The 21,933-nt window shown below is 47.8% G+C and overlaps 1 protein-coding gene across 3 annotated transcripts in view; it reads left to right on the top strand.

Annotated features, from left to right (window-relative positions):
* Nucleotides 1-21,933, top strand: part of ahcyl2b (adenosylhomocysteinase like 2b) — a 46,294-nt gene that overhangs the window by 11,237 nt on the left and 13,124 nt on the right. For 2 of the 3 annotated variants that reach the window (XM_036944542.2, XM_036944543.2), the window contains exons 2-3: nt 18,507-18,615; nt 20,487-20,630. In XM_036944542.2, coding sequence (XP_036800437.1) covers nt 18,507-18,615; nt 20,487-20,630 — 253 coding nt within the window. Of the gene's footprint in view, nt 1-16,802; nt 17,037-18,506; nt 18,616-20,486; nt 20,631-21,933 lie in introns of those variants that run through there. The other variant, XM_036944544.2, reaches the window with a different exon arrangement.

Below are 21,933 nucleotides of genomic sequence, written 5' to 3'. Positions count from 1 at the left end.
CCATGAAAGACATAAATTATATTGTAAATTGGAATGGTAGACTTAAGAACAAAATACCCCTTTTCAAACATCTTTCCCATAAATACAGGTATTTTATCCACCAGCACATTTGAGTTCAGCCATAATCAACAACAAATATGACATATTTTCAGGGGGATGAAATTGAGACATGGCAATTTGCAAAAAGGCAATTTTTAAACAATGGAGTTTTTTTTAGTAATCTACTGAAGAACCATTTAGGGTTCAAGTAAAACTTTTTGAGTAAGTGAACCTTTTAGATGTTTAGTGCTTTTATATTTAATAATCTCAACCCACCCAATTCATATTCATTATGTACAGTTGAAATCGGGAATTTTCCATACACCTTCGCCAAATACATTTAATCTCGGTTTTTCACAATTCCTGACATTTAATCCTAGTAAAAATTCCCTGTTTTAGGTCTGTTAGGATTACCACTTCATTTTAAGAATGTAAAATGTCAGAATAATAGTAGAGTGATGCATTTCTTTCTTTCCAAGCTTTAACTTTTAACTGATGTCTTGAGATGTTGCTTCAATATATCCACCTAATTTTCCTCCCTCGTGATGCCATCTATTTTGTGAAGTGCACCAGTCCCTCCTGCTGCAAAGCACCCCCACAACATGATGCTACCACCCCCGTGCTTCACGGTTGGGATGGTGTTCTTCGGCTTGCAAGCCTCCCCCTTTTTCCTCCAACATAACAATGGTCATTATGGCCAAACAGTTATATTTTTGTTTCATTAGACCAGAGAACATTTCTCCAAAAAGTACAATCGTTGTCCCCATGTGCAGTTGCAAACCTTTGTCTGTTTTTGTTTATGGCGGTTTTGGAGCAGTGGCTTCTTTCTTGTTGAGTGGCCTTTTAAGTTATGTCGATTATAGGACTTGTTTTACTGTGGATATAGATACTTTTGTACCTATTTCCTCCAGCATGATGTCAAGCAAAAAGGCACTGACATAATTTTCTGGAATTTTCCAAGCTGTTTAACTGCACAGTCATTTTAATGTATGTACATTTCTGACCCACTGGAATTTTGGATACTCTGTCTGTAAACAATTGTTAGAAAAATTACTTGTCATGCACAAAGTAGATGTCCTTACCGACTTGCCAAAACTATAGTTTGTTAACAAGAAATTTGTGGAGTGGTTGAAAAACGAGTTTTAATGACTCCAACCTAAGTGTATGTAAACTTCCAACTTCAGCTGTAGATAGGCACGCCTTATCCTGTCTGGTTTAGCATCCTAGATAAAGCAAAAATATATTTTGCTCATATGATTTGAAAAACGAATCATCAGGTGTAGGCAGCTCCATAAGTAAGTGAGTAAACTGAGAAATGACTAAGGATTTAATCAGGGTAATTTTCCCATAAATAGACAGGTATTTACCTCCATGGTTGCAGGATCTTGTCTATTTTCACAAGTTTTCTATTGAAATTCAGTGTGGAGAGCTTATTTTCTCATATTTCGTGATATGAATACCAAGCATGTCTACTTCACCATCAGCGCATTTTATAGGTATACTGCAGGGTAATTTAAAAGTTGTATTTTTAATTTTTTAAAGCTCCACTGCGTAATATTGTACACGTATCATAATTAGGTTTTTAGTCCAGAACAGTTAGCTAGATCTTCAATGAGACATTGCAGGGATCTAGCTTTGCCCGGACTTAATACACAACTTGAGTCATCGGCGTACATGGACACCTGTCTGCTTTTAAGCCTTGGTTCTCATATCCTCTGTTGTTATTGGATCTGATTTTTAATAGCTAGCTCCTGGAACTAGTTTGTTTTATGTACATCAGTCAAACCACTAGGAAAGACATCACTCGAGGGCTTTTCTATTTCAGCCGTTTGTGTTAGCTGGCAAGCACCAGTTTCCCACCAACACACTTTATCTTTTGTCCGCCACACGCGGCAGGACAACTCGCATTTGATCACCAGTGCAGATATATATTTTCCCAAAAATAGATATCGTAACGATATGAATGTCTAGCGTTTGTGTTTCTCAGCCTGCCTTGGACACTCCGTAGGGATGTGAGTGTGTTTTTGGCATGGTGCCCAATCAGTGCACTCGAGTCTCCGACTGATTATCGCAGTGGTTGTTAATGGCCTTAGAGATGTTTTCTCACGCACTCGTTCACTCACGCTGTGTTCACCTGATGTCACGCCACTCTCTCGATGCCTCAGTTTTCCGCTGTAGGCAAACAATAGTGTGAACCAAACCAAACAAAGATGTTTCTGCTGACTTACCGCACTTCCGTGGGTTGATAGTCATTGTGTGCTGGAAAGGTGTTAATTTACTCTCCCTTACAATGTAATTACGGCACAATACTGGAGTGCTACTGCACCTTCCGTTGCCTTCATCTGTGGTGTTGTGATTTATTACCAGGGAAATTGGCTGTTCGCACCACGGCTAGATAATAATCTCTCTGCTAGACTCCAGACCCTGAATGGACTCGGCTCACGTGTTTTGTCATTTTTCTCTCACACAAATAAGCTTTGGAAATGAAAAATGTAGGCTAGCTACTCCAAATTAGTCCGAGACACACACACACACACACACACACACATACAAGGACAGAGGATATTTAGAGCGCATTACAACTCGATCTGGCCTGGGATATCTCTGTGCTGCAGCCAGGCACACATTCTCACAAAGGTGTCAGGTTCTTGTGTGGCCTTGTGTCAGCGTCTGGGGTTCCACCTTCAGACCCTCTCCCTTCCTGTCGTCACTTTGTACTGTAGCCCCGGAGGGTGTGTTCCGTCAGGTGAAACGCTCAGAGCGTCCCAGGTAGAAATGTAACCGATGGAGCTTCTGAAGTTCCACAGCCCCGGTAAGTGTACTGAGAATATTCTGACAGTTATGTGTTAGCTAACCATTAGCTGAAGTAGGTAAACATTTTGAATGGTGACGTTGAAGAGTAGGACGATGAAGAACCAGTGAAGGGGGGCTAGGTGGCGTCAGAGTGCTGAGTGTTCATCGGAAAGACCCCAGACAGTACATCTCTCTGACAAAGGCCTCCCCACAGGGAAGGAATTCCGTTCAGACTCTGACACCAGGCCCCTGTACAAAGAGCCAGCATTGTATTCAAAAAGTGTGGCATCACAAAAGGCCCCCCTCACAAAGGAAAAAGCACTGTTCTTTCTGCCCGGTTTCCTCCCCGCCAGAGCTAAAAAGGCACGAACAGCGGTAGGCTAATCCAGCACTGGGAAAGACCATTCCTGTGGCGAAGGGGTAGAGGACTCCTATGAGCTGGATTAGCCTGACTCTACAATCAGCTCTGCATTGCGTTCAACCTGCAGCCTCTGTTGCACTGGCTTTGACTATTGGCATCTGTTGGGTTGTAATACATGAATCCTGACGCCTCACAGCTGTTGTGGCAGGTAGCCTAGCGGTTAAGAGCATTGGGCCAGTAGCCAAATGGTCGCTGGTTCGAATCCTGAGCCGGCAAGGTGGAAAAATTTGCCAAATCTGCAAGGCAGTTAACCCCCAACAAAAAATGCTCCCTGGGACATGGCCGTCTTTTTAAGGCAGCCCCCCCGGCACCTCTTTGATTCAGAGGGGTTGGGTTAAATGTGGAAGACACAATTCGGGTTGAATGCATTCAGTTGTGCAACAGACTAGATGTCCCCCTTCATAAACAACCGGTGTAGACTAAAGTCCATGTGCAGGTAGATATGTAAATGTAGCCTAGGTAGGGGTAAAGTGACTAGGCAACAGGATAGATAATACACACGCTAGCAAAGAGAACAGTCAGTGGCTGGATTCTTAGGCAGTTTTTAGGGCCTTCCTCTGACACCGCCTGCTTCCACTGACCACCGCCTGTTTTTTTCGGCCCAGATTACACAACCACTGACTTTTGCGAGGGAAGCCACATTACGGTCAGGCTGACAAATGCATGAGCAGACATTTTGTAATTTTTTTCAGAGCTCACAGATGGTTGGACTCCTTCCACGGTCGCAGTTAAACCGTGCCGACTCAGAATAGCATGACCCTAAAAATGACTTAACCGCCCTCAGTGTGTTTTATGTAATTGTACATTTCCATTGAGACAATGCTATTTTCAGAACACTTCTTACAAACATATAATTCCACAATCCCCAGCTCCCCCTCCCTTGCTTTGTTGTGGGAGGAACTCATCTGTATATGTTTTTTTCTATCACTCAGGTTTAGGCTAGATACAGGCCTAGCCACCTGTTGCTTTTTCTGCAAATGTCACTGACCACTAGACATTGAGTATTGTTTTTTGTGTGTTTTTTTATATATATTTTTTTTAGCTAAAACGCCTAAATCCTTAAAAGCTTTATTCACAAAAAAGCATAAATGCAGTATTAATCCGGCTGCATTAATAGACACTCAGCTAATGAAGGGAGAGGCCGCATCAATGAGTGTGTGGCTGGGATTTGGGGAACGGGGCAATCTAGTATATTGATCGTGTTTCTCTGACCAGGGAAATTATGGAAGAGCACCAGATCCCATTATCAATAGTCATTGAGATTGGTTGGTGGTATCGCTGTCAGTGGACGTTTGGTTAGACTGATTGGATTCTCAAAACGACCCCGAGGGATTGGGACAGTGACCTTTTTGTCTAAGTGACACAGGACCCTCCAGCAGTTGAGTTGGAACATTGTTCTCATGATGTTTTGTGTCTATCATATCAATTGATAGACTTTTAGAGCGTTGGCAATATGCGTGCGGCTATGGGAAAGCCCCCTTTTGCAGCGATCGAGTCTCACTCAAACGTATATCTGCTCCTGAATGTAGCAGGCAGCCACATGCAATCCCTGCCTTGGCTTTCCCTGCTTGGTCTTTCAGAGACTCCGATGCTTATTGTCAGTGTCTCCGAGTCCGTTTTCATGGCGACATGTTGAAATGGGTGAAACGAAGCCAACTGCTGGTCATTAGAGCAGTTGTCTGTGCTTCATGTGCTAAAGGATGCGTTTCTGAATGTGTCTTAATTGTCCTTTATTTATGGGGACACTTGTCTGTGAGTATGAATCAGCTGGGCACCGCTTTTGTTTTTTCTTACGTCACACCCCCGAGGGCAGCCATGCGGCGCTGCACTCTCCTCTGACTCGCGTCGCCAGCCTCCTCAGCAGCCATTGGAAGAGCGCACGAGACACTTCTCTGCATCATCACTGTGTGTGTGTGTGCATGGTTCAGTGTGCGTAGACTACCCTCTTCTAATCTGTCATTGACGGGGATGATCCTGTTGGATCTCTCGTTTTCCACCATTCATCCAATGGATTATTGCTCAGAGTTTGGTGAATGGATGAAATGTGGCCAGTGATTCCCGCGCAGCAGCGCAAGCCAAGTTGACGTTGGCATGGAGGTTTCGAGCAGCTCCGAACTCCAGAAATCAGAGTGAACTTAAATGTACCGGTGCTGCAGTGCCAGACTGTCGGCTTATCCATCTCATCTGCCTAGCCGTGGACAAACCCCCTAGGTTCAATGGTCTGGAGGCCAGACAAGTCTCCCACCATTTAGGACCCCAAAGATACTGTTAATATAACACTTGTCTCTGTTCCAATCTTGGGACTGTGTGGTCTTTTTCCATTTGGGGTTGTATGGCATGGTCATTGTGTGGCTTTCTTCTATCGGATCTGCAAGGAGAGGGAGGCTCTCTCAGGGTATAGGGGTGCTGGCTGTTCCTAAATGGTAGCTGAGCTGGGTGAGTCGCTGGCTGTCTGTCCGGATTTCAACGTTCAACTTTATTTTTCTCACTGTCCCAGTCAGTGTCTGTCTGTCCTGCTCACAGAAGAAATAGAATGATTAACTGTATGGGTGTCTGATATGCTGATAAGTGCAGAAAACCAGACCCTCCCGACCAGCTGTCCCAAACGCCAAAATTAGCCCCTAGTAGACACTCGGTTGAATCTTCTCCTGAACCTCCAAAACTCAACCCCCCCCCCAATCCAAAGTCTAAATAGTGTTAGGCCTGCAAATGTCAATTGTAGTAAGCAATGTATTTGCCTTTTTTTATTTGAAGTGAGAACCATATTTTAAAGGTAAGTAAAGTGTAAAAGACAGATACACTGTTTTCATTTTGTAGCTGCAAGCATATCTTGTTTTTTCTTGAGGATTTTCCACTCAAAAACATTTATTTTCAGAGCTATGCCTGCTATGCTTTTGATATTTCTGTTAACAAATCTGTTCACTCAGCCCCACATCTAGTCTCTCTAAATAGCACACTATGTACTTTTTTTGTTGTTTTTTTTTGTAATTTGTATCTCGTCTCAGTATAATCAGGGGGCACGTTGTCCTGCGTTATCTGGGTCTGTTTTGATCCAGTCGTCCTCTAATGGAGTGCTGCTCCGTGACAGCAGGGCTGGATAAAGTGGGCAGACTGCTGCGTGGCCTGGCCTCTCGCTCGTCTGTCGTGTTAGGCGAGACGTGGCTGGCGGAAGGGAGTGAATGAGGGGAAGGAGTGTGTATATGAGGCCGTGTTAGTGGGCGAGCTCCAAGAACAGCCTCTTCGATTGCTCTGAAGGTTCTGTAGCGCAAAGGAGGGCTGCTGCTTTTTAGGTAAGCACCAGGGAATGACGTACGTGGAAACACAAAGCACTTTGGGTAAGCAGTATCCTTGAGCCTCAGCTTATTATTCTGACTAAAATAAAAATTAGATATAGGACGTGTTCCTCCTCTCAGCGATCCGTGAATAGTTGCTGCTTACCCCGCAGACTCGTAGAAATTCTACATATTCTATATTCTCTTTCTTATTACCCGTTGGAGATCCATATTGTTAGAACAATGTCACATTCTAAGAACTTCCTCTTGTAAGGGGTAAGCAGTGTTTTCCCCTCCCAGAGAGGAGGGGGAGCAGGCAGTGTGTGGGTGTTCTCTGCCCTGTCACCCTGGCCAGCTGGTCCCAAAGGGGAGCTTTGTTTCTCCCTCAATTACACTCCTAAAAAGGACTCCGGTCTGAGACTAAGTTGTTGACATGGCCCGTGCTCTGCTCTTGTCCTGTTAAGCCTAGACTAGCTTATAGAAAGTAGTCTTTTCAGGATCGCTGAGTAGGCTATTCAATACCAGGTCTCTATGGAGTAGTCTGTGGTGCCCTGTTCCTCCGTTTTCCCCGTTTGCTGACAGACATTAACCTCGCTGTCACAAATGTTGCCAGCCAGTGATTGGTTTGGTGCCTGCCCTGTCTTGCCAGTGATATGGCTTGGCGGATGGAAACATGAGATGTTGACACAAAGTGGAGTGTGTCTGTTATAATTGGAGTCATACCATTTAGTAGTGTCAGACCTCACCGCTGCAGTGAGATGTGCTCTTTTTTTCTCCTGACCACCATTTCATCTTTTCTCCATTTTTTTATATCCCTGACCCCGATCTTTCGCCAGTCCATTTGTTTATGTTAAGCATTTAGAACCGGAATTCATCAAATGGGACCTTCAATCTCTGTGCTGTCGAAGGCTGCCACCACCATGTGACAGTGACCTGATTTTTAAAAATGTTTTTTTTTCTATTTTTGTTATTTTTCTATCTCGGCTAACAGCAAAGCATCTGACTCCTGGACGGTCTGTTCCCAGAACTTGTTCCCATGTGAGGACAGTTGGAGTGAGGTCTGAGAGGGTAGCCAGCTCCCCTGTGAGGGGAGTTGGAGTGAGGTCTGATAGGGTAGCCAGCTCCCCTGTGAGGAGAGTTGGAGTGAGGTCTGAGGGGTAGCCAGCTCCCCTGTGAGGAGAGTTGGAGTGAGGTCTGAGAGGGTAGCCAGCTCCCCTGTGAGGAGAGTTGGAGTGAGGTCTGAGAGGGTAGCCAGCTCCCCTGTGAGGAGAGTTGGAGTGAGGTCTGAGAGGGTAGCCAGCTCCCCTGTGAGGAGAGTTGGAGTGAGGTCTGAGAGGGTAGCCAGCTCCCCTGTGAGGAGAGTTGGAGTGAGGTCTGAGAGGGTAGCCAGCTCCCCTGTGAGGAGAGTTGGAGTGAGGTCTGAGAGGGTAGCCAGCTCCCCTGTGAGGAGAGTTGGAGTGAGGTCTGAGAGGGTAGCCAGCTCCCCTGTGAGGAGAGTTGGAGTGAGGTCTGAGAGGGTAGCCAGCTCCACTGTGAGGAGAGTTGGAGTGAGGTCTGAGAGGATTAACAGCATGTAGTTGCTCCCCTATAGAGACACTTCCATCCTTCCTTTGGCTGACTACTGACAACCTTGCAACAGTTTGCATGTCTCTTTTGCACTGACTGACTCAAGTCAATGAACTATTGGGTGGATGACGATTGCAGGTTTCATGAACCATGGGTCTCTTGAAACACAATTCTAATGGAGACTAACCAGGGTAACTTAACTCTGCAGATTTGTGAGAATCTGTGGAAAAGTGGAGCATGCACAGAGCTGAAGCATGTATAATTACATCAACTCTGCTCATCATAGAGGGCATCATTTCAACTCAAGTACAGATGGAGATGTACTGTATGACCTTTCAATGAAAGCCCCAAAGCTATATTTTCCTCTGAGCTTGTCCCTGTGTCCTTCCCATCTCCATTTACTTTGAATAATGGGCATTGTTCAGAGAAACAGTGTGCAAGATCTCACGTCCTCAAGCCGGGGTGAGGCCCGTGTCATGACTGGATCATCAGACTTGTTGGATGCGCACATTGTGCCAAGCTGCTGAATCCCACGTACAACTTTGAGGAAGAAAACAGAAGGTTCCCGGAATGAGTTGACACAGCCTAGTTTGATCAGGTTTGTGCTGTGGTTCTCTAACCACAACACCCACCGCCGATAAGACTCTGAAAGAGTCTGCAGCAGTAGGTTGGTGAGATGTTTGTCTTGAAGGAAACTCAGTAACTTGTAGTTAATGGGTATATTCCTGGGGGATGTAGCATCATGGTTAGTTTTGACCAGTATCAGCTAAAATGGGCAGGACGGGGCAGATTGGCTCAATCGTTTTGAAGACTGTTCTGATGAGAACAATGGGACACTCATGCCAGGCTGTCCTCAGCCCACCCTGCCAAGACTCTCCTCAACTGTGCCAGAGAGGCTTATGGTGTCGACAATCTCTTCTCAGTAGTCCTAATTATCTCACCCTTCGTTACCTTCCGCAGTCTTATTTTACACACACTAATACTAGGTTAACCCATACTAGGTTAACCCATGTCCTAAAGACCAATTTTTGGGGGGGATCTCTTAAAACCAAAGCACAGCTCAATCACATACTTCCTCTTATAGCCCAGTTAAGACTGGGTTGGTTTTATTTGTTAGTCCCCCACCATCCACATTGTAGCAGTCCAGGCTCCAACCCCTGTCGCTGCTGCTCAGTGCACACACACAGGGCCTGCTCTAGATGTGTCTCTGTACAGCTCAAGGGTCACAATGGAGTATGCACACTTCACATGCATGGATCTCACACACACGCACACACACACACACACACACACACACACACACACACAGAGGGATATGCTCCCTCCCCTGGAATCAAAGACAATAAGCTTTCTCTCTGTCTCTCACTCCCCTCTACTGTATCTTCCATGAATGTTCCTCTGCTGTAAAGAACTGACCTGTGAGCTCTCTGAGAGGATAAGTACTCTGTAGGAATGGCCTGTCCTGTCTGCTCCTGTTGGCATGGCCCAAGGCCTGGCTGTGCCATGTCGTCATAGAGACCGATCAGTCCATGTCATCTCTCTCAAGGACATGTCACCGTCCGCGGCGGCCCATTGGAGTGTCCTCTGTTTACTTAACACTCTGTTAGGGAGTTTCCCCTTCCCTTTAGCTTGTCAACGGACTTCACCTTCGTGTCTCCGAAGCGGAAAAACCCCACCACATCAAAGTCCACTCAGTTCAGTTCGATCCCGCGCTCTGCTCTGGTCATTTTCATTGCCTCAATGTTTGAAAGATCAAACTTCTTCACCGAGGGTGGTAACTGGGCTTTTTGTCTTCCCGTGTTTGTTAAGCTTGGCAATGTGATATGGAGGGGGATATTGGCAGAGGGATGTTGGGAGATATTTTAAATGCCTCACTCCCTCAATAATAGCTAAATGACAGCGTCTTAGGATCTGGTCCGTTTCAGTGGGCCGAGTCGTCATGCAGTCAATCATTACATTGCAGGCGCCTCTTCTCAAAAGTGTTTTGAGAAGCGACGTGAATGAATCGGTTCTATAATCCAACTCCAGCCCCCAACACACTCTGCAGACCAGTGTCTAAGCAGTGAGCAGCCAGCCCATCTCATGTCTGCCAATGTGGGGTAGGCTAGTTCCCAGGCTCCTGTTACCTGCTCCTCCGTGTTCAAACCCCCCCCCCCCCCCCCCCCCGGGCAGCACGTTGTACTGACTCAATCATATTGCATGTCATGCCAGTGTGGGCTCCACATGCAGGCTTATCATTTTCATCCGCCCAAAATGATCGGTGCGTTATTGATATCAATGCTTCCCGGGGGCATTGTTTTGTGGTACCTCTCTCTGAATGCATAGTTAGTTCTGGTTGTGGATGAGTAAAGAAGACTGGAAGTGAACTTAGCCGGACTGGTGTTTGCCCACTGAATACAGTCCTTCGTTGTGGAGTGGAGAAGACGCCATGAGGAAAGTCTTGTGGACTGGGAAAGAGGAGAGCGAGAACGGAGGCAGAGCGATCCCACTTCAACTATGACAGACAAAATGAGGGGGAAAAATCCAGAAATTCACATTGTAGGATTTTTTATGAATTTATTTGCAAATTATGGTGGAAAATAAGTATTTGGTCACCTACAAACAAGCAAGATTTCTGGCTCTCACAGACCTGTAACTTCTTATTTAAGAGGCTCCTCTGTCCTCCACTTGTTACCTGTATTAATGGCACCTGTTTGAACTTGTTATCAGTATAAAAGACACCTGTCCACAACCTCAAACAGTCACACTCCAAACTCCACTATGGCCAAGACCAAAGAGCTGTCAAAGGACACCAGAAACAAAATTGTAGACCTGCACCAGGCTGGGAAGACTGAATCTGCAATAGGTAAGCAGCTTGGTTTGAAGAAATCAACTGTGGGAGCAATTATTAGGAAATGGAAGACATACAAGACCACTGATAATCTTCCTCGATCTGGGGCTCCACGCAAGATCTCACCCCGTGGGGTCAAAATGATCACAAGAACGGGGAGCAAAAATCCCAGAACCACACGGGGGGACCTAGTGAATGATATGCAGAGCTGGGACCAAAGTAACAAAGCCTACCATCAGTAACACACTACGCCGCCAGGGACTCAAATCCTGCAAATCTCATTTTGTCTGTCATAGTTGAAGTGTACCTATGAGGAAAATTACAGGCCTCTCTCATCTTTTTAAGTGGGAGAACTTGCACAATTGGTGGCTGACGAAATACTTTTTTGCCCCACTGTACACTGTACCCATCAATATACACATCAATATACCTATCAATACACAAAAAGCAAAACACAGTCTCTTAGAAACCAGTAAAAAGGTACTCAGTCAGCGTTGTTGAATTTCCCCAGAGGCACCAATTCAATAGTGTGAAAAGCAAATCAATGAATGTGCCAATACAAGGCATTTCTTAACATTGTGCAAATATTTCCCCTCAACATGTCCTGGCCTCCCTTTATTGCTTCAAGGGGTTTGTCTCTCTTTCCTGGTCTGATCCAGCTGATGTGCAGTCATGCCTGAGACTCCTCTTCTCCCCATCCAGCTATGAGCCCTCCAGCCAGAGTAGAGCACAGTCTGTAGCTACTGTTGGCAGCACAAAGAGTGCACAGAGTTCAAACGCCTCTCACACATCCTCCAACTGATATACAGAGTGTTTCAACAGGCTGGTGTCGTAATACGTATTCTTATAGTGCATTTATCTTGGACTCACTCTTTCTCTACCTCCCCCCTATTTCTTTTCATTTTTCACTTTCTCACTCACCTCCTCCGCCCCCCCTCAAATGGTTCATTCCTCTTCCTGTCTGGCCATTCATTCTTCCTCGTCCTCGTTCTGTCACATGCTCCCTCTCCCTTTTCTCATAGTTCTCCAACCCACCCAATAATCAATCAGTCAAATGTATTTATATAGCCCTTCTTACATCAGCGGATATCTCAGTGCTGTACAGAAACCCAGCCTAAAACCCCAAACAGCAAGCAATGCAGGTGTAGAAGCACGAAGGCTAGGAAAAACTCCCTAGAAGGACCAGAACCCAGGAAGAAACCCTAGAGGGGAACCAGGCTATGTGGGGTGGCCAGTCCTCTTCTGGCTGTGCCGGGTGGAGATTATAACAGAACATGGCCAAGATGTTCAAATGTTCATAAATGACCTGCATGGTTAAATAATATTAACCACAGTTGTTGTCGAGGGTCCACAGGTCAGCACCTCAGGAGTAAATGTTAGTTGGCTTTTCATAGCCGATCATTGAGAGTATCTCTACCGCTCCTGCTCTCTCTAGAGAATTGAAAACAGCAGGTCTGGGCCAGGTAGCACGTCCGGTGAACAGGTCAGGGTCCCATAGCCGCAGGCAGAACAGTTGAAACTGGAGCAGCAGCACGGCCAGGTGGACTCGGGACAGCAAGGAGTCATCAGACCAGGTAGTCCTGAGGCATGGTCCTAAATTCACACAGGACACCAGATAAGACAGGAGAAGTACTCCAGATATAACAGACTGACCCTAGCCCCCCGACACATAAACTACAGCAGCATAAATACTAGAGGCTGAGACAGGAGGGGTCAGGAGACACTGTGGCCCCATTCGATGATACCCCCTGACAGGGCCAAACAGGCAGGATATAACCCCACCCACTTCATCATCCTCCCAGGCCTGTACTGGTCCCATGTGTCTCCGGCAGCTCCCTCCCTGTCTTGTTTCCATTCTCTCTGTTGAACCATGGACTCTGCCTGGTGTGGATTCCACAGTATCAGATCTGATCACATCTGTGCCTGTTTGTTTTCCTCGTGACTGTAGCCTATTGCTTTGTGCTGTTTGAAGCCTCTCTACTCGCAGTTCTCCTGGAACTCTTTCCAGAGATTGGCCCCATGGTGGCTGGTTGCTCAGTGGGTATCACTCTGCTCTGTGGCTTCGCCCTGGAACAGCTTACCCTGCAGCCGACCCTAGTGAGGCTGGAGCTGGAGCAAACACACATGCCGGCCTCAGGATACTACTATAGTAATATGACTAAGATACACTCGGTGGCCAATTTATTAGGTACACATTCACGAAAGTGGTTCGCTCCTACAGACAGTCGTGGCTGTAGCTTGCTATATAAAACAGGCATTGAGGTATTCAGTTACTGTTCAATTGAACATTAGAATGGGCAAAACAAGTGACCTACGCTACTTTGAGCGATGGTCGGTAGCAAGCGTGCCGGTTCCAGTATCTCAGAAACCGCCGGCCTCCTGGGCTTTTCACGCACGACAGTGTCTAGGGTTTACCGAGAATGGTGCTACAAACACAACCATCCAGTCAGCAGCAGTCCTGATGGCCAAAACAGCTCGTTGATGAGAGGTCAAAGGAGAATGGTAAGAATGTTGCAAATAATGGCGCAGAATGGCATCTCGGGAAACGCACAACTCGTCGGTCCTTGTCTTGGATTGGCTATTGCAGCAGACGACCACACCGGGTCCACTCATATCAGCTAAAAACAAGAGGAAGCGGCTCCAGGGGGAACACCATCACCAACACCGGACAATATGAGGAGTGGAAAAACATTGCCTGTTCTGACGAATCCGTTCCTGTTGCGTCATGGTGATGGCAGAGTCAAGATTTGGCGTAAGCAGCATGAGTCCATGGACCCATCCTGCCTGGTGTCAACGGTTCAGGCTAGTGGTGGTGGTGTTGTAATGGTGTGTGGAGTATTTTTTTCTTTCTTCCTTGCACACGTTAGGTCCCTTGATTCCAATTGAGCAACGTTTGAAAGTCACAGCATATCTGAACATTGTTGCTGACCAGGTGCATCCGTTCATTGCTACAGTGGGGTCCGAACCAGTACTAGATGGGTGTATCTGATAAACTGGTGCTGAAAATATACATACACACACAAACACACACCTAACCACAATTATAAACCGGGTGGTTCCAGCCCTGAACCCTTATTGGCTGAAACCCGTGGTATATCAGACCGTATACCATGGGTATGAAAACAGATCTAATTACGTTGGTAACCAGTTCATAATAGCTATAAGTCTTCCTTGGGGGTTTGTCGTATATGGCCAATATACCCCGGCTAAGGGCTGTATCCAGGCACTCCGCGTTGCTTCATGCATAAGAACAGCCCGTAGCCATATAGCACACTTCCTCAGGCCTTATTGCATAATGAGAGCTCACCTTTGGTGGTCTTGGCCAGTCAGACATGTTGCACAACTACCAAAAGCCCCCCTTGCCAAGCGAATACACTGCCACCTGGTGACGCGACCTTGCCACTGCAGATACCTCAGTCTGGGCTGAGGGGGCACCTGTCCTCCCCAGACACTGTAAATGTGGCACGGGATGGTCGTTTGGGCCATGTTTGTGCCTGTGATTCTGCCTGGTTGGCTGGCCAACCTCGACCTGGTTTCTCTCTAGGCTACAGTCAACTAGCCATGCCCAGCTCCATTGAGAGGTGACAGTGTGTTGGGTTAGCATCTATTATTTACATCTCATTAGCCTCGCAATCACTGAACATGCATAATGTATGTATTATGTGGCTGTGGTGCTGTGCAGTGCTGCGAGGTTAATGCCTTTAATGCCGACTGCAGTAGGATGCAGGGACAGAGAAGGCTAGTATTCACTACTATGCAGCATTGGTGGTGCGCCACAAGGCTGTGATCTCTGACCTGTCTCATCCTGGATGCGGGATTGGTCCAGCCCAATCCTACTTCCGTCATTACTGGTGGTATAGAAAAGGATTAATCCGATGTATCTGTTTCATGCACTAATATGGACAGTTAGGCCTGGCTATGAGGCATTGCCTTAGCCGCATTGGGGAGAGATCCACACGGTTGCCCTCTTTGTCAGTGATCAAGATGAATGGTCTTCCTCGCTACAGTCAATAATAGTTTCCTGTCATCTGTTTGAACAGCTCCTCCCTCTGCTCTGTGATCTGTGTGTGTCACTGGTCCGCAGGAAATGTAGGCTAACCAGTTTTCTAGAACGGTAGTTCATTCATCATGCTCTGCTGATAATCCACGCTGTTTCCCCCGCGTTCTCCTGTTCACTACAACGGTGGGCACAGCGTTCAGTCTGGTTTAACCGGGTTAGGTAATCCTAGTGCAGGGCCAGAATGCTGCTATAGGGCAGGCAGTTACCCTGTACTGCTAGCAGTCTGTGCTCCTCCCCCTCCCTCCCCTGTCTTTCTTGCATAACCTTCATCTCTCACTCACATGTTAGCTAATGCTATGCGTGCAGCTGTGAGCACTGTGCACGCAGGCCTGCCTTTTAATGGCTCTGCGTGGTCAAGCATTCGTCTGAAGTGACCATACAACATTTACTGTGACGCAGCCTCCGCAGACGTCAGGGCTTTCATACTTCTTGTGCTTAGCTGAGCAGAGCTATTGTGGAGGTAGTTGTCAAGGAAGTGAGTTTGTGTTCACACCGCTATACGAAGCCCTCCGCGCTGTTACAACATTTGAGAGGCGTGCGGCGACGCGGTACGGAGATTGATTTGGCCTCTGCATGCATCTGGAGGCTCCGCAATCACATCAACCCCCCCCCCCCCCCCGTACGAAGCCGCCAGCCAAATTTTCGGATCAAGCACGAATAGGCTTTTAGAGCGACATAGGGTCATTTGAGGAAACGAGTTGATTTGAGTCGCGTAACATCCATTCACATTCCCCGCAATAACAACAGTATCCTCAATGTAGAGGTGGATGGATGTCAGCGTTCTGAATGGAGCTCATTCATGATCCTGTGGTTGCTCATGCGTTCATTGAATGTACGAACAGTGATCATGCATGTCAGCCTCCCTTTTTATTCAGGTGCTGACCTAGTCTAACGCCATATTACGAAATGGAAATGATCAATTGCCGCGTTCTTCGTTCTTGGCACTCTTATCTCCCATTGATAACCAACACAGTTAGCTCTCCAGGAATGTGTCATCAGTCAGCCACTGTGTCTGTTTGCCCAGGTCTGAAGCCTCGATTTAAGACTGTTGGATCAATGCCTTGTTTACTGACCCTGGGTCCTCTCCTCCTGCCCTATGAAACCTCTTAGACCCAGGTGTATGTGTGTGTGTGTGTGTGTGTGTGTGTCGGCTGTCGCAGAGTTTGCTCCGGACACTCATAAGGTCAGGAGGCACATGTCCAAGCAGTCTGTTTCCGTCACACACTAGCATGACGATCTGGCATAAGGACCAAGTCGGATGGTTTGAAATCAGTTTCCTGATGCCCCTCGTTGACCTTTTGGTTTGAACTTTGATTAAACCATGTGACAGGTGAAAATCTTTGGTAAAAAATGAAGCCAAACCTTTGATGTTATGTGATCTCTCACTGTTGGGCAAGTGGGCATTGGTTGTTGTAAACTGCCACCATAGAGATCCTGTATGTCTATATTTCTTCTAGTCTACAATATTTTCTAGTTCAGCAGCCTTGGTCTCACGCAAACAAAATGGGCCTAATCACTTACACAAAGTCTCTATTGTCTGTCCCAGTGGTGGCAGCCCAGGGTCTCTCCTTGGCAGAACCCGCTGTCTTGATCCCTCTGATTCTGAAGTAACACCGCCTGCAATCCTCCTTCCTACCATTTCTCCCTGGGTCCACCGGTCTACTGTGGGTGACCTCAATAGTCCCTCAGCCAAGAGCCATTCAGGGTCACAGAGTTGTTGGCTGTGATAAAGAATCCCCAATCCAATCCAGCCTGTGAACAATTAACAATTAAACAAGTAGAGAGAGAGGAGAGGGAAAAACAAAAGTGGGGAACAATTCTGCATTGTTTCTGAGGCACAGCACATGGGTGACTGTCCGGACCAGTTGGAGCTGGATCGGGGGGTAAAGCTGCCTGGTAAAGAGAGGGTATAAATGGACCAGGCCCACAACTGCTAGTTTTCCAGGCCCACCCCCCTCTAGTCCAAACACAGTTTCTCACCTCACAGCAGTCCACTGAGTCATGTTGTCGAAGAAGAAGGATGAAGACACTGGAGGTGAACCCAGTAGGAGAAAGGTAAGATGGGAGGAGGAGGATGGATTAGGTTGGGACTTGACAGGCTTCGGTAGAAGATGAATGAAATTCAATCTACGTGTGTGTACAGGTGTTTGTGGATCTCATTGTCTTGGGCCTCATTGCCTGGTGACTTTTCCCACTTGTTTTACATGTATTTGGTTGGCAGACGCAGACTTGTGTCCGAGCACTGTATTGTGGGTGTGTAAGGGAGAAGGAGAGCGAGAGATATTTGAGGACTGTGTATATACATTTGGTCAGTACCCTGCATGGTTGCTTCTGCAACCGCTAATGTGGATCCAATTAGAAAGCATTACCACCAGCCATGCTTCTCCCTCTGAGCGAAGGGGAAGGAAGCCATGATGAGGGAACCAAGTGGATACTCTTGGAGGGGGGGACGGGACGGCTCTCTATCGTGAGTATGCAAGACCTTTGTCTGCCTCGTGACTCAGAATCAATCTGCCTGGTTGGTGGTGTCACATTCAGATTGCACAACCATGAGTCACTCCCACTCCCTCTCTCTTTCAGTGGTCACACCGTAGTTCCTGTATGGAGAGGTGAACAGACGCGTCTCGTACTCTGGATGTGCATCAGACTCTCTGGGAGGGGGCTTATTTCAGTGACTGTGTCCTGTGTCAGCGATTTATGCGCGCGCACACACACACACACACACACACACACTCGTTCGACTGTTTGCGCTTTGTTGTTGCACTCCGAATGAGAAGCTTGAATGTTTGCGCGCATTGCAGTGTAGTCCAGGTGGTTGGAAAACCAGATAGGATTAAAGACAAATGTTTCTGTTAATGTAGTTAAGGTTTTCTATTATTTTGGTGCTGCAAAAATCCTATTTTTATCTGTGAAGTCTCCCGGGCTCATATTTGTGGTGATTTGAACAGATTTTTTTTTTATCATGGTCGCATCATTTTTTTCAATTTTTTTCTCTCCCATTTAAGTTGTGTCCTCGTTGCCTGTTATATGACACCAGTGAGTAATCCGTCAATATTACCAGCAGCGTATTCCATCCTAACCAAAGCTGCCTCCCTGGCTCTGGCCATGTAGGTCTTACATAATGTGATAAATTGCGTTTTTTTTAAACCAGTGGTTGTTCTCACTGTGAATAGAGTCTCGTGGTGAGCTGACTCGGCTCAATTCAGACCTTAGGGATGAACTGTTGTGCAAAATCAATCACTGGCCCCTGACCCGTGGACACTTGATCCCCCCCCACGCCCCTTATAGATCTTACAAGAACCTGATGTGGATAAATGTTGGAAACGCTACAAGGCCTTGAGTGCTACGGTTATCTCATTGCTTAGGATATACCCATCTGATACTTCCTTCAGGATACACAGGGGGCCAACAAGGGGAAACGTCTTATCGGGGAAGGAGTTTTTTGTTTTTGACTTGGTGTTGGAGGTTGGAACGTTGGTGCCTGTGTGGGCGTTGTGGTCTCATTCCTCCCATCTCTGCCAGCAGATCCAGTTTGCGGACCAGAAACAAGAGTTCAACAAACGTCCCACCAAAATCGGCCGCCGCTCTCTGTCCCGATCCATCTCCCAGTCCTCCACAGACAGCTACGGCTCAGGTACCGAGAATACACACACACACCTGGCATGCGCACCCACATCTGACACACTCACAAGCCCCCACACCCCCTGTGCCTAACTGGAATCACAGCCCATGTACAGTATCCAGTCTATTCCCAGACAGGTAGGGAGCAGGACTGTTCTCCGTAACGTATAACTGGATTAAGAAGAGACGATACAGTCCACAGAGAGCTGCTAGTGTTCTCTCTAGTTTCTAATGCTGTGTTCCAGTGAATAATAACTTGCAGACACACACACACACACACACACACACCAATGTCCTTGTGAAAATTTGAGCTCAGTATTTTTTTCTGGGCAGGCAGGCCAGTGTAAGATGTTAAAAAATAAATAATTATAAGTAAGGTTGGGGGTCCATAAAAGACAGGGGGGAGAGAAAGCTAGAGGAGAGGCAACGTTCCCACGATACTAGTAGTCATGGTCACCTGGTTGTCCCACTCCTGGTTGTTCCCAGGGCTCCTGGAGGCCCCTTTTCAAGAGAGAGGGAGAAAAAAAGGAAGAGGGAGGGAGAAAGAGAGAGGAGAGGTGACATTTCCACTGACGCGTTGGGAATGGCTCTGTAGTAGAACGAGGAGGGGCCTGTCTGTCCTGCGTGTCATGAAAAGGGTGTGACCCTTGCTTTACAACCAGAGTTAATCTGGTAGGGAGACATGTTTGTCAGGAGAGAAGTGTGAAATGCCACGTCCCTGGTGTGACTGTGGCCTCTCATTCTGCCACTTGTGAAGAGATGTCACTCTCAGCCTACCTGGCTGTCCCTCGTCTTTTTGAATGTCACGCACAGACACTCACCGTCCGCTTCGACCCAAGTGCCTCAAAAGTCCTCTCTCCCTCCTTTCTTCTTTGTCCTCTCGCTGTACCTCATTGCATTCTGCCCCCCCCCACTCTCACCCCTTTCTCTTTCTCTCTTCCGCTCTCCCTCTCTTTCCTGATCCCCTGTACTGTAATCCTCAACTCTGTGGTTGCTGTAACTATTCCCACAGAAAGAAAGAGTGAACAGAGCCAGAGTCCCGACTGTTCCCACTGACCCTTCTCTCTCATTCCTCTCTTTCTCTCTCACGTGCTCTCTGTCCCAGCCTTATTGTCCCAGCCCGGGGGCTTGAACGCACGCACACGGTGAGAGAGCTGTAATTCGGCTTAAGGCGTCCGCATGCTTCCCATCCGAAGCAGTTCGTAGATATATTATGATATTTTGTTTTGTATTGGTCTTCAGCATTGTTTTTTTTTTTGTGTTTTTTTTTTTTCGGTTGTTCGCGCGCACATTTTTTTCTCGAGCCACGCTGGCGTCCGGTAGCCGACGTCTACGGCCCTTCGTCGGTGATTGCTCAACCGTAGGGATTCTTCAATTAAGTGTTTGCGGTCATTCGACGAGTCATTCGAATCATCTTAGACTAATTCAGACTATTTTGAGGAAGTGTACACTGGCTACGGCGTCTCAAGATGGACAAACAGTACCATTGCCGCTATATTTCTTGTTTTTCAAGACTAGGTCTTTTAAGGGAGCATGCGAGGCACAGATGTTCACTTCACCTAGCCAAGTTCTGCTAGGATCAAACCGTACCGAGCATGTAGACGGCCATGCTGTGCAGGTGTATTCTGCCCTGGGGCTCAGTCCCCAGATGTAGCTCATAATGTGAGCTATGCAGTTGTTTTGGACGTCAGAGTAGATTGTGGCCTAGTGTATGGTCATGTTACGTGTGTTGTTAGTTTAACGTCTATATCCCGAGGACGTGGTGAGTGTGTGGGCGTGTGTGCAGCTCGTGTGCTGCTGTTGACTGTGCGTAGACGTGTTGTCGGGCCCTCTCCTCTGACCCCTCTCCTCTGACCCCTCTCCTCTGACCCCTCTCTCTTTTAGCTGCGTCGTACACAGACAGCTCTGACGATGAGACTTCTCCTCGGGACAAGCAGCAGAAGAACTCCAAGGGCAACGGAGACTTCTGCATCAAGAACATCAAGCAGGCCGACTTCGGACGCCGGGAGATCGAGATCGCTGAGCAAGGTGGGCTAGGAATGATGTGTGGCAAGGTGGGCTAGGGATGATGTGTGGCAAGGTGGGCTAGGAATGATGTGTGGCAAGGTGGGCTAGGGATGATGTGTGGCAAGGTGGGCTAGGAATGATGTGTGGCAAGGTGGGCTAGGGACGATGTGTGGCAAGGTGGGCTAGGGACGATGTGTGGCAAGGTGGGCTAGGGACGATGTGTGGCAAGGTGGGCTAGGGATGATGTGCGGCAAGGTGGGCTAGGAATGATGTGTGGCAAGGTGGGCTAGGGACGATATGTGGCAAGGTGGGCTAGGGACGATATGTGGCAAGGTGGGCTAGGGACGATATGTGGCAAGGTGGGCTAGGGACGATGTGTGGCAAGGTGGGCTAGGGACGATGTGTGGCAAGGTGGGCTAGGGACGATGTGTGCCAAGGTGGGCTAGGGACGATGTGTGGCAAGGTGGGCTAGGGATGATGTGTGGCAAGGTGGGCTAGGGACGATGTGTGGCAAGGTGGGCTAGGGACGATGTGTGGCAAGGTGGGCTAGGGACGATGTGTGGCAAGGTGGGCTAGGGACGATGTGTGGCAAGGTGGGCTAGGAATGATGTGTGGCAAGGTGGGCTAGGGACGATGTGTGGCAAGGTGGGCTAGGGATGATATGTGGCAAGGTGGGCTAGGGATGATGTGTGGCAAGGTGGGCTAGGGATGATGTGTGGCAAGGTGGGCTAGGGATGATGTGTGGCAAGGTGGGCTAGGGACGATGTGTGCCATGGTGGGCTAGGGATGATGTGTGCCAAGGTGGGCTAGGGATGATGTGTGCCAAGGTGGGCTAGGGATGATGTGTGCCAAGGTGGGCTAGGGACGATGTGTGCCAAGGTGGGCTAGGGACGATGTGTGCCAAGGTGGGCTAGGGACGATGTGTGCCAAGGTGGGCTAGGGACGATGTGTGCCAAGGTGGGCTAGGGACGATGTGTGCCAAGGTGGGCTAGGGACGATATGTGGCAAGGTGGGCTAGGGACGAGATGTGTGCCAAGGTGGGCTAGGGACGAGATGTGGGCTAGGGACGAGATGTGTGCCAAGGTGGGCTAGGGACGAGATGTGTGCCAAGGTGGGCTAGGGACGAGATGTGTGCCAAGGTGGGCTAGGGACGAGATGTGTGCCAAGGTGGGCTAGGGACGAGATGTGTGCCAAGGTGGGCTAGGGACGAGATGTGTGCGTGAGAGACTGAGCGAGAGAGACTGTGATTCTCTGATGGTGCGAGAGCGTGTGTGATTGTGCGTCTGTGTTGGATGTGTGTGTGTGCCATGCTGACGGCCCATCT

Source organism: Oncorhynchus mykiss, chromosome 15 (genome assembly GCF_057628025.1).
Source record: "Oncorhynchus mykiss isolate SJ-2025 chromosome 15, ASM5762802v1, whole genome shotgun sequence".
In the NCBI taxonomy this organism is placed as follows: domain Eukaryota; kingdom Metazoa; phylum Chordata; class Actinopteri; order Salmoniformes; family Salmonidae; genus Oncorhynchus; species Oncorhynchus mykiss.
The sequence above is the reverse complement of the archived record's forward strand: the minus strand, read 5'-3'. Positions and strand labels throughout refer to the sequence as shown.